Below are 13611 nucleotides of genomic sequence, written 5' to 3'. Positions count from 1 at the left end.
TTCACACCATATTCTTGAAATGACAGAATTAGAAATGGAGACAGGCAAGTTACCAAGGATCAGAGGTGGTGGGTAGTGTAAATAGAATGGGTGTGACTATATGGGGGTAAGCATGAGGGAGAACTTTATCATGGTGATGGTGATGGAATAGTTCTGTATCATGATTGCAGTGGTGACTGCACAAATGTACACATGATAAAATCAGAGAGTTACACACATATATTATGCCATTGTTAATTTCCTTATGTTGATATTGTACCATAGTTCCATAAGATACAACCACTGGGGGAACTCAATTAAGGATCCACTGAACCACTGTACTATCTTTGAAAATTCCTGTGATTCAAAATTAAAAGTTAAGAAAAATAAAATTAACCTGTTAATTGACTTTTTATTAGCGTAAATAAAGCAAACGGTGTAACAGATCTTTTTAATTTGACTGAAAACTGGTGTAACAAAATCTTAATGGCTCTAAGAGAATATACTAATATTAGGTAATTCCTGTGGAGTTTTTAGAAGCATACAGTGCCTTAAATGATTCAAGTTATAGGAAAATAAAGTATTACAATCTTTCACATACTAGGTTCCTCATTTTTATCTATAAAGAAGACCAGCCATCTGCTCAGGCCAACCTGGCAGTTAACAACTGGCCCATTCTTCCTTTGGGCTGTATATAATAGCAGTCCCTTTCTTAACAGTTCCATCTCACCCCTCACCACTGTGATGATCTCCTGATTATTGGTCCTGCCTCCAGGCTCTCTCTCAACCATTTAACTCTTCCTGAACATAGCTGAGAGACTCATCTCCCGAAAACACCACTTTTCCTCATATTCTGTGTTGCCCAGATGGCAGAACTTCTTATAACAGGAAGAAAGCTAAAGAGACATATTTTAGTTTAATTTAAGAAGAAAAAGAGCTATAAAAATAAACACAAAGCAATGCTGGAAAAAGCTACTTCCAGAGGTAGCAAGTCCCATATCATTAGATATATTCAAGTATACTGGAACTGGAACCTGAACCTGTGAGCCCTATTCCAACCCTAGAGTTTGATTCCGTATCATTTCCCTGAGAATTCTCCCTCCTTCACCTGGCATTCTAAACCACCCTCTAAAATCTAGCTCCAGGCTCTTTTCTTCTAATCTTTCCTAGAAGCACCCCTCTCCAGTCAGGGCTCTAATTGTTCCCCCATGCACATCTTGCTTAGTCTACTGGTTTTCTTAACTAGATGACTTTTTCCCCTTCCTCCTTTCACCTTTCAAGATCCAGGGCACCTTCAGCAAGATTTTCTAATCCCATGCTTACCCTACCAATTCCACTCCATTCCTTGCATACCACTAATGCTATTAATTTACTTTTTATGTCCAAGTGTCCTGATTATAAGCTCTGGGACAAAACAGGAAAACCAGTCTCCCGTGTGCTAGCAGACGGTCTCTCTTCATCAGAAACCACCCAGCCCTTACCCCACTCTGGTTTCTCTGATTGGCTGTACAAGATTTTTCTCAGGAAATACACTAATGCCCAGTACACTAATCATTTATCTATTTGGCCCCTTTCCTGAGCACATTATCATCAGAAGCAGTACCTCAGCTTCTTTGAGCCTTCTCCTTTGACCACAAAGAAAGGTCCAAGATGCAACAGTAAGTCTCTGATCTTGGCCTATGAGATCCAACCGTAAATTGTAACTAATGGATTTTTAAAAACTCTTCTAGTAGAAGCTATTCCTCATCACTCTACTTCCAACCTACCATCACTTGTCCGTTTTTTAAATGTCTGTCCTTTTTTTTTTTTTTATGTTTATTTTTGAGACAGATAGATCATGAGCAGGGTAGGGTCAGAGAGAAAGAAGGAGACACAGAATCTGAAGCTCCAGGCTCCCAGCTGTCAGCATAGAGCCTGAAGCAGGGCTCAAACTTATGAACTGCGAGATCATGACATGAGCTGAAGTCGGATGCTTAACTGACCAACCCACCCAGGCGCCCCTGTCTGCCCTTTTCAACGTTTATTTATTTTTGGGACAGAGAGAGACAGAGCATGAATGGGGGAGGGGCAGAGAGAGAGGGAGACACAGAATCGGAAACAGGCTCCAGGCTCTGAGCCATCAGCCCAGAGCCCGACGCGGGGCTCGAACTCACCGACCGCGAGATCATGACCTGGCTGAAGCCGGACGCTTAACCGACTGCGCCACCCAGGCGCCCCTGTCTGCCCTTTTCAAACAAGTTGCATTTAGGCCTTTCCATCTCTGTCCCTTGGATATCGCCTACCCAGATAAGAGCCCTCTTTTTCTTGTTAGAGCACTATTCAAGGATTCATAAAATACATTTAGATACTCTTTTTTAAGTATTGTTAAATATATATGTATACGTATGTATGAAGACTGACTGCTAATATGAGATTTCCTTTTGGGGAGATGAAAATATTCTGTAATTAGATAATGGTAATGGCTGTACAAGTCTGTGAATATCCTAAAACCACAGATGCGTATACTTTAAAAGGATGAATTTTATGTTATGTGAATCATATCTCAATTTTTTCAAAGGTAAGATTTTCCAACCCTAACCCTGTGTTTACATTTGGCACTAGGAAGGAAAACTCACTGTAATTTTTGAGACAAGAGCCTTTTCTCACACACTTCTTGGAGAATATAGTCAATTATCTGTCCTACTGGAACCTGGAGAGGGGAAGACAACCAATTATCTAATTAACACTGTGATAAGAGCTAGGAAGAAAAAGTATAAGATAAGAATGATATAATCAGCATGGTGCATGTAGGGGTGGAAAGGGTCCCAAAAAAGAAAAGAGCACATTGAAGAGGTGAGTAACGTAGTTAGTTACTCAACAACTAGCTCAAGGTGACTGGCAGTAAAATGAAACCCCTAGATCACAAGAATCTGTATGGTATGCAATTGATAATTGGCTCCCATCTACCACAGGAGGCTCACATGTCCACTGCATTAGCCTTGAGGTAAAGTGGCCCTGGGTATGTATGTGAATATTGTACCTACTGACAGTGTTATTATGGTAAGGTTTTCATGTACTCACAAATGTTTGTGTTTATTATTCATGTAATCAGGGGCAAATACAAGAAGAAAATTAGGTTATGCTGAAAAACTGTATACATTCAAGCCTCTAGTTATTAATGATGATTGCAGAGAAAGCAAAGGGCTTATACAAACTCAAAACTATAGTAAGTTTGGCTTTGGGCTCCAAAGTGTTATAAATAAATACATAAGTAGTTTAAAAACAGTAAGGTCCTATCTTTAACAGTCTGTGAAAACCCTAGATATGAGGTCAGCTAACCAGAGCCTATGGGTTAAATCTAGTTCACCCTCTGTTTTTCTAAGTAAGTTTTACTGGAACACAGCCATGCCCATGTGCTTATATATTACCAACAGCCACTTTCCCAACACAAATGTAGAACTGATTGTGTTAACAGAGACCTTATAACCAGTAAAGTCTAAAATATTTACTACCTTAGCTCTTTACAAAAAAAAATTTGCCAACCTGTACTAAACTAATGTAATTCACACTGATTCACAACAAAGAAATCTTATACAACCTTTCACAATGAAGTGTTCCAGTGGATAAGCAACAAACTCAAAATGCAAAGAATTATATTCTAACTCTGTTAGTCAATCTGCTATGAAGTTCTAGATAAATCATAATTACTCTGTGTTTTCTATTAGCAGTAAAAGAGTAGTTAGGTTAGAGTTTTGTGTAAGTGCTCAGGACCACCTGGGAAAGGTGTTTGTATTATCTTTTGCTGTCTAACAAATACCCCCAAAATTTGATAGCTTAAAATAAATATTTATTATGCTGAGTCTTCTGAGGGTCAAGAATTTGGAGTTGGTCAGGGCTGCCATCTTTTTTTTTTTTTTAATTTTTTTTTCAACGTTTATTTATTTTTGGGACAGAGAGACACAGAGCATGAACGGGGGAGGGGCAGAGAGAGAGGGAGACACAGAATCGGAAACAGGCTCCAGGCTCTGAGCCATCAGCCCAGAGCCCGACGCGGGGCTCGAACTCCCGGACCGCGAGATCGTGACCTGGCTGAAGTCGGACGCTTAACCGACTGCGCCACCCAGGCGCCCCATGGCTGCCATCTTTTAAAACCTGACTAATGCTGGAGGATCTGCTCCCAAGGCTGCTTACTCACATGCTTAGCAAACTGGTACTAACAATTTCCCCCTAGACTGAATAATCCATGAGGAAGAGCCACACAGATAGTATACTCTCTTTATGACTTAGTTTTGAAAGTAGACAGCATCACTTCTACCATATTCTATTCTTTACAGAGGTGAAAGTATTTAAATCCAACATACATTCAAGAGTATCAAAGTCAGGCTCCACTTACTTAAGGGAGGGCTGTCAAAGAATGTGCAAACATATTAATGCCACTACATGGTTTCAAATGATGAGCAAACAGCTTCAACAACATAACCAACAAGGTTTGGTTGATTAAAAAATCTGCACTTAACCATTGTCATAACATGTACTTTGTTCTATTTATGACAGGAGAGAGGTTTCATACTACTTAAGATTCTTAAAAAAAAAAAAAAAAAAAGTAAGCCAACAGATAAAAGCAAGGCACTTCGGCTTTTCATAACTGATGCAGTAATGATGATGGGAGACAGTTATATTTTTTAGTTTTAGCTTTTTTTTTTTTTTTGCAAGGAGAAAAGGCAAGGAGAGAAGGCAAATTATGGTGAATAGATCATGATGATAAATAATTGCAAAGTTGGACTAGAAAAGACAAGTACTTATAATTCAGAACAACATAAAAATTTTTCTCAGGTATAAATAAAAACAAGAAAACAGAAATTTAGATATGCATTCAAAACTGTGGGGTATTTGGGGGGCAGGGGGCATGTATTATACCATGACTGCTACAAATTTACATCAGATAAACTTCTGAAACAAGGAACACATATAGAACGAAATTACAAGTTATCTGTAACAATTAAATGTATTTTGAAAATAAGTGTCTTAGTTACTAGACTCAATCAATATTTGGTAAAATTCATCTGATAATATTATTTTGAGGCAAAAAGGACTGAAGAGCAAAACCTTCTCACAGAGGACAATGAAGTAACAGCCATCCTGATTTCCTGAACAAGAAGCTCAAAAATCATCCTGAACTAGACAATTCAACTGCTTTAAAATAAATTCATTCAAAGCCCACTCTAATGGATTGAATAGTGTCCCCCCAAAACTCATGTTCACCCATAACCTATGAATGTGGCCTTATTTGCAAATAGGATATTTGCAGATATAACCAAGTTAAGATGAGGGCAAAACAGATTTAGGGGGGATCCTAATTCAGTGTTTGATACCCTTATAAAGAGGAAAACTTACACCCAGAAACACACAGGGAGAATGCCATGTGACATGGAAGGAAGAGGTTGGAGTGACAAGCCGACAAGCCAAGGAATGCCAAGCATTGCTGCTTCTCCAAGAAGCTAGGAGAAAACATGCAAAAGAGTCTTCCACTGAGCCCCCAAGAAAGATTCACCCCTGCTGACACCTTGATTTCAGGTACCTGGCCTCCAGAACTGTGAACGAGTAAATTTCTGTTGTTCTCAGCCACCAAGTTTATAGTAATTTATGTTATGACAGCTGTAGATAACTAATACATCCACCCAGTTAGTAATATGGAATTTAAATAATCTCATCATTGGCAATATTAGAAACATTTATCTTCAGCCTGAAAATTAAAAAAACATTTAACATCCAAGGTTTTTAGTTTACAATTTCAGAACAATTGGAGATAGCATCTTCTTTTAATGCACTGCCCTTTTCTGGGTACTGTCACAGGGATGAATGTGTCCACTGTCAGCCACCAGTGAGATCCAGTAAGGTTCTCCCAAAGGCCAGTAAAACAACTGCACAGAGTAGGGTCTCAATTCACCTTAGATGATATATAATTGCTCTACAAAAAACTGTCTTTGTTTAAGTCCTCCTGCTGGACCAGCAGTTTATCACACAACTACAAGGTTCAAGAATTTAAGGCTCCAGATATGAAGTCTTATCATACTTATAGCATCATAAAGACAAGTTTTTCTAGTAGGCACTACTGGTAAGCTGTGGGTTACAAATTTCACTTTTTATTAGTTCTAAGTTTCCCAAAAGAGGATTCCTTTAAGCCAAGATTTGTTTTTATTTCAAACTCAAACCACTTCCAGTATGCATGGCTAATTTAACACACCAGCCTGACAGAATGAGGCAACTTCTAGGGTATTTTTCAGAATGGTTGCACATTTTTCCATTTTATCACCTTTGTATCTTCAGCATGAACTAAAAACAGGTATTACATAGGATTAAAGGTAAACTTCTACCCCATTTATTTCCTATTAAACTGTTGTTAGAACATTTCTTAAGACTCAACAATTACTTGGGAAACCCAAAAGAAGTCAATTCAGATACTCCAAATAAACTGTTCCTCTGTTAGCATCTTTCCTGATTAAAAATAAAGGCAGTACAACTTAATACATCTCCAATAATTTAATATTATAAGTTACTGAGCAATTCGCAAGCATAACAATGAGAATATTGACCACAAAAGGTCACTTTCAAGGATTAATTTCCTACAAAAGTCTGCCTCTCTCTATATTAAAAGCAATATTGACCTACCTTGTTTTCGAACATCTTCTACAGCAGCCACAAGCTCCTCCTTGAGAAACTGACTCTCCTTTGCAATTTTATCCCCCTTCTCCAAAAAATTCTCAGTTGCTTGTTCAACAGATGCAGCCAAAACATGGGCCTTCTTAGAACGGCCTCTCTTCTTATTCGAGGGCCCTTTACTATTGGTGTTTACCAGAGTTGTAACCTAAAAGTTTCATTTTTACAAATTAAACTGCAGTCATTTAAAATGAAAACAACAGAAAGACTACCATCTTTAAAGACAGGGAAAATAAATTATTCATAACAAAATGAAACATCACATTTATGAATTCCACTAAGCATTAACAAATAACACATACTCTCTCCGTATTTAAGAAATACTGCAATGACACTAAATTTAGGTCCTAAAATAATTTAGCTACCTCAATGTGCAAGATAAAAAATATTTTAATTTTTCAAACATGACAACTAGGTTTTTACTTTCATTTTACAAATTAAAAACTGATTAGAAACATGTTAGACATCTCTACATGTCATCAAGAAGCTCCAGGAAGAGGCATGCCTAGGTGGCTCAGTAAGTTGAGGGTCCAACTCTTGATTTTGGCTCAGATCATGATCTCAGTGTTCATGGGAGCAAGCCCCACTATCTGTGCAGAGCCTGCTTGGGATTCTCGCTCTTCTACCTTCCCCCAGGGCATGCACATTCTCTCTCTCAAAAATAAAATAAACATTTAAAAAAGAAGTACTAGTAGTAGTTCCAGAAAGAGATTAACAATGAACTTATTAGCTTTACATGGAAGTCACATTTTCCAGTTTTCAACCTGTGCAAAAAGTTTTAAGGTAACTTGCTTCTGAATTGTTTCACATTTTATTCATAAAACTCTCAGCAATTAATTAGTAAAAGCTCTTTTTTTTTTTTAACGTTTATTTATTTTTGGGACAGAGAGAGACAGAGCATGAACGGGGGAGGGGCAGAGAGAGAGGGAGACACAGAATCGGAAACAGGCTCCAGGCTCTGAGCCATCAGCCCAGGGCCCGACGCGGGGCTCGAACTCACGGACCGCGAGATCGTGACCTGGCTGAAGTCGGGCGCTTAACCGACTGCGCCACCCAGGCGCTCCAGTAAAAGCTCTTAAGAAAGAAAGGAAGGACTGTCCAAAGTAGCCTACTGCGATGATGGTTTAAGTTCCAGAATATTAACTATCATTAATATATATAATACCAGGGGCGCCTGGGTGGCTCAGTCGGTTGAGCGTCCGACTTTGGCTCAGGTCATGATCTCACAGTCTGTGGGTTCGAGCCCCGCATCGGGCTCCATGCTGACAGCTCAGAGCCTGGAGCCTGTTTCGGATTCTGAGTCCTCCTCTCTCTCTGACCCTCCCCTGTTCATGCTCTGTCTCTCTCTGTCTCAAAAATAAATAAACGTTAATAAAAAAAAAATATATATATATATATATAAAATACCAGCTGATCTGTAGGTTGAAGATGACTAAACATTTGTTATTAGTGTAGCTTGCCACACAAAAGAACTGCTGAGAGCTACAGTGGATGGGCTCCAATAAAGTACCTATTCCTGAGTCTTACCATACACTTCTCCTACATGTATATTAAAATATATAAATACATATGTATACATACGTGTGTGTATATGTATTTTTATACTAGTTGCTAACAATTAATGAAAGATCATCACACAGTGATATTCGTATTTCTAACAGAACATAACCAAACCTATACCCTCAAATTACCAACTAACTGATCCTAGACAAAGAGAAGTTTGTTATTTATTTATTTGGGGGGCGGGGGGGGGGGGGAATGGAAACAGAAAGACAGGAAGAGAGTATCCCAAGAAGGCTCTGCACTGTTAGCACAGAGCCCGACTTGAGGCTCAAACTCATGAGCCGTGAGATCATGACCTGAGCCAAAACCAAGAGTCATACACTTAACCAATTGAGCCACCCAGGCACTCTAAGCATGGGGAAGAGACTTCACAGTCAAGGAAGGCCATCTTTGTTGAATATAACCTGTAACTTTACAAGGAAAGAGTGATGCCAAGAAAATGTCTACAAAATACAAACATTTGCTAAGTTACATTACATACCACTAATCCCCGATTAATGCCAATAAGCCTCAATAAAATGGCAGTAACTGTGCTCCTATAGGGTTAAAAGAATCCATGCATCAATATTTATATAATTAGTGGTGCCAAATCGTCTAAATACTATCAACTTAAACTCAACCACTCAAAATAAGGCTTTGAATTAAGTAACCACGCTCTGTGTTTGTTTCCCAGGACTACTACTATGGAACCATGTTACACCTATGTATTTGTTTGCAGATTTTTACCTGTGTAACAAGAGGCTCCAACAGTCTCTCAACTGCCAGAGTCCTGATCTCTAGACTTTTGGGGTCCCATTTGAAGTTTATGTTGCCTGCATGGACAGCAGTCATTTCTGCAAAGGAAACAAAAGGCCAAAGTGAGGCAAACATCAAACACAAACATGAAATATATAACAAATCTTCTACTTTTATAAAGGAGTTTTATAACAACAAAGCTACATTCACCACAAGAGGGGGAAAAATTCTTACTAGCCTGTACAAGAGGGCCCAGTAACTCTTAACCTCTTACACTTTCAGATGCCAAGTTTATAAACAGTAGAGGTACCACAAGAAGCACTTCCAAACACATAGAGCTTTTCCTTTTGGGCTTCTCTGGCACCAAGCCAGGTCTATTTCTAGTTTTTCCATAACAACTTAGAAGCAGGATAAAAACCTAAAGTGAATGAAGGCCTGATTCTGATTTTTCATACTCCATAACATTTCTAATGCAGTATTACCTAAAAGGTATAACTCCTTCATTTTTTGATGGATTCTTAGAGAACATCTTGTCTTACTCTATTAAAACATAATGCTTAAGTCTGCTGCCCTCTGCACCTACAGCTATTATCACTCATAGCCAGAAGAAATTTCGAGTCGCACTTAGTCAAATATCAATGTATCAGTGTCAAGGTAAACTTCCATTAGAGGCTTTAAGTCTAGGGGAAGACTTCAATGAAAACACCCAACAGTTAGTGACTGCTTGTATAAGTAGTGACTTAAAGGACGCCTGGGTGGCTCAGTCAGTTGAGCGTCCGACTTCAGCTCATGTCATGATCTTGTGGTCTGTGGGTTTGAGCCTCATGTCAGGCTCTGTGATGTCAGTTCAGAGCCTGGAGCTTGCTTTGGATTCTGTGACTTCCTCTCTCTGCCCCTCCCCTCACGTTCTGTCTCTCAAAAAATGAATAAATGTTAAAAAAAAAATTTTTTTAAGTAATGCCTTAAAGACAAAAGGAAAAAAGGTGAGGTACATAACTGAGGTAAACACAAATACAAACTTTCAGACAACCAACTTGACAGATATTTAAAACCCTAGAAGAGGGTGTTTTATGATCCAGAAATTCCATTTCCCGAATTTTATTCTAAAGAAAAAATTAAGGTGCATGGAAAAAGCTGGATACAATGATGTTCACAACAGCACTGCATACAATCATAATAAAGTACAAATTTCAAAGAGATCCCTGAATAAAGCACACAACCGATCACACAATACTGTACCACTCTTAAAAACAATGTTTACAAAATTTAGAGGGAAAAAAACAAAAACACTGTTCTTGCTGCTCAGGTCTTTATTTCTATTAAATGCCACTTTCCATTAAAGGGAACCAAGACTCATCCAAAAAAAGCAGGGAGGGAAGTTATTCCAGCTCTGAGTTATCCTATTCTGCAGAAAGCAAAGAAGGGTACAAAGACTCACCTATCAAAACACAGAGGAAACAAAGGTTCCATTGGCAAATTTCTGACAAGTTGAGTATCAAAAAATATAATGACTACAAATGCCTGACTGATAGGCAGGCAGGAAGGTACATAAAAAGATATCCTATCACCATAAAGATCCTCTTAAGAAAAAGACAGTGGCGAGGGAATTTCTTTACCATGAAGGTAGAATAGAATTAGAAAATGACCATTTTGCAAACCCCAATGTAGTAACTGATTCAGGCAAAGATTATCAATGGATATTAACACCATTAAGTGAAAGGCTACTGGGGGAACAGGATACTTGTAAGGTGCCAAAGTATAACTTAACAGGTTACCAATTACAAGGGGCCAAGACATACCTTTACAAATTTGAGATCTAATGGGCACCCTCTTAAACAAATAACTAAACTTAGCATCATTGATAATGAAACACTTAATATTATAGGCTTCCCAATATGAAGATGTTTAAAGTATTCTCTATTACCTATTAAGTACTCTTGATGAAAAAAAAAAAAAGCTTTAAATGTTTCTCAAGAGCCTCAGTGTGACTGAGCTGCAGTGTTACTGCAAAAATGTTTAACCAGAGTCTAATGAAGCCTCTATGTAAGAACTCAAAACCTTTTTCAATGCCATCAAACCTTCTGGCAGTCTAGTAAAACCTAAAGACCAACGTTATCCAATAGAAAAACAATGTAAGCCACCTGGTAATATTCAATTTTTTAGTAACAATATTAAAAGACTAAAAAGAGGGGTGCCTGGATGGCTCAGTCAGTTGAGCAGCCGAGTCTTGATTTCAGCTCAGGTCATGATCCCAGGATTGTGGGATGGAGCCCCGCATCGGGCTCCGTGCTGAATGTGAAGCCTGCTTGGGATTTTCTCTCTCTCTTCTCCTCCCTCTCTCCCTCTGCCCCTCTCCCCCACTCTCGCTCTCTAAAATAAAAAAAAAGGGGGGGGCATAAAAAGAAATGTGACTATACACAATATATCCAAAAAAATATTTCAGCATATATTCAGTATTTTTTAAGTTATATTTTACATAAGTACTAAGTGGCCAAATATGGGATGTGTTTTACAATCAGGGCACACTTAAAGTCAAACAAGACACACTTCACCTGTTCAAGAGCCACCTGTAGCTAGTATTGGATTCTGTATTAGATAGTTCAACTAAAAGGCCCTTTCTTAGAATGTTTTTTCAAATGCCTAAAACACAATTCAAAGGATTACAAAGGAAACATACGTACTGAAATTTGGTTATCAAGATACTTTACAAACAAATGAATGAAACAGTAATATATGTGCTTCTTTATTAACATTAAATAAAACCTGGCAAGAAGTCTGACGACTACTTCAAAGTAATAATGAACATGCACTTGTTTTCATGGTATCATGTTATAATTACTACAGATACGAAAAGCACTGAGATTCCTACTGGTGATAAAGTTACAGGTTCAAATGAAAAGTAGTTTGTTATCTACATTAATAACAGAAGGAAATGTTAAATTCCTGTTAATAGTGAAAACAAAGACAGGGGCGCCTGGGTGGCGCAGACGGTTAGGCGTCCGACTTCAGCCAGGTCATGATCTCGCGGTCCGTGAGTTCGAGCCCCGCGTCAGGCTCTGAGCTGATGGCTCAGAGCCTGGAGCCTGTTTCCGATTCTGTGTCTCCCTCTCTCTCTGCCCCTCCCCCGTTCATGCTCTGTCTCTCTCTGTCCCAAAAATAAATAAACGTTGAAAAAAAAATTAAAAAAAAAAAAAAGAAAACAAAGACAAAATTTTTCCAATCCAAATGCACTGCAGGTTAAAAAACCCTAATCTATCCTATTTCAAGTTTATAAGAAACAAGTTTCTAGGGGATACAGAAGCATATTAAGCAACACCATAAGAAAACAAACGAATTCAGAATGTAGCGTATTTTATAAGATAAAAGGCCCTTAATTCTTCAGAAAGTCAGTACTTGGAGGGAGAAGGTGAGAAGACTATTCTAGACAAATAGATTCAAGAGACATAAGAATCTCATGCAATACATGTACCCTGTCTGGACAACAGTTTGAAACAAGCAGCTATTAAGACATTTGTAAGGAAAGTGGTAAATGTTTAACATTTATTAAATATTAGATGTTATTACAGAATTACTCCTCAATTTCACAGGTATGATAATGAAACTGTAGCTCTGTAGAAAACTGACTTTCTAGGAGATGCATGCTACAATATTTAGGGGGTGAAATATAAAGATGTCTGCAACTTTCAAACAGTTCAGCAAAAGTTAAAATATATACATAGAGAGATCAAGGAATTATGAAAAGACACTCATAACTATTAAACCTAGGTAGAGGATAGGTGTTTTCAGATTTATTATTTTAGCATCCTGTACACCTGAAATTTCTCATCTAAAAAAAATGGGGGAAATGTTACAGAAGTTTATGAGAAAATGTTCAAAATATATATGATTGAAGATGATAAAGAGATTTCAAAACTATGTAATGTATAACTGCAGAAAGGAATAAAAATATCTAGATATATAAACCAAAATATTAACAATGGTGTTATCTCTAAGAGTTGGGGATAATGGGTAGTTTTAACATTCTCTGTGCTTAACTGTATTTTCTGATACTATAAAATTATACAGGCATTTTAAAAAGCTACTTTTATAATAAAAAAAAAAAGCAGAATCTTTATTTTGTAATCTTTACATCTTTATGTAAGGACAATACCATCAAGAGGTATATCTGATTATCACTTAACCACTTTGAACTTCCTTCCTCATTTGTAAAATAAGACAATCATTACCTTCAGAGAATTTTTTGTGAAGATTAAACAGATTATGATCCACTCAATAAAATTAGAATCTGAGAGACCAGGTTAATATGACTAAAGGAGAAGGAAAAGTTCTTCCATACAATAAGAAACTAATAAATGTAGAAGAAATAATGTATTCAGAAAAAAAATCACCATTTACAAACCATCATAATAATAACTGATTCAGGGAAGAATCATCAGAGAATGCTAAACCAAGTGGTTGAAAGTTTTCTAAGAAATTGAATATTTACATAGTCTCACGCTAATTCCCAACAGATTATTTACTGATCACAAAGGGAGAGAGGGATAGAGTAACTTTAAAATGGAAAAACCTGGCAGATACCACCTAACCAAGTGATCAAAATCAACATCTCCAATAGGACAAATTGACAACATATACCTC

The 13611-nt window shown here is 37.7% G+C and overlaps 1 protein-coding gene across 4 annotated transcripts in view; it reads right to left on the bottom strand.

Annotated features, from left to right (window-relative positions):
- CTNNA1 (catenin alpha 1) overlaps window positions 1-13611 on the bottom strand; it is a 313848-nt gene that overhangs the window by 141003 nt on the left and 159234 nt on the right. For all 4 annotated transcript variants that reach the window (XM_043589023.1, XM_043589042.1, XM_043589033.1 and 1 more), the window contains 2 exons: window positions 8965-9071; window positions 6628-6823 (listed from right to left, as the gene is read on the bottom strand). In XM_043589023.1, the coding sequence (XP_043444958.1) occupies window positions 6628-6823; window positions 8965-9071 (303 nt within the window). The remainder of the gene's footprint in view (window positions 1-6627; window positions 6824-8964; window positions 9072-13611) is intronic.

Source organism: Prionailurus bengalensis, chromosome A1 (genome assembly GCF_016509475.1).
Source record: "Prionailurus bengalensis isolate Pbe53 chromosome A1, Fcat_Pben_1.1_paternal_pri, whole genome shotgun sequence".
NCBI lineage: Eukaryota > Metazoa > Chordata > Mammalia > Carnivora > Felidae > Prionailurus > Prionailurus bengalensis.
The sequence above is the reverse complement of the archived record's forward strand: the minus strand, read 5'-3'. Positions and strand labels throughout refer to the sequence as shown.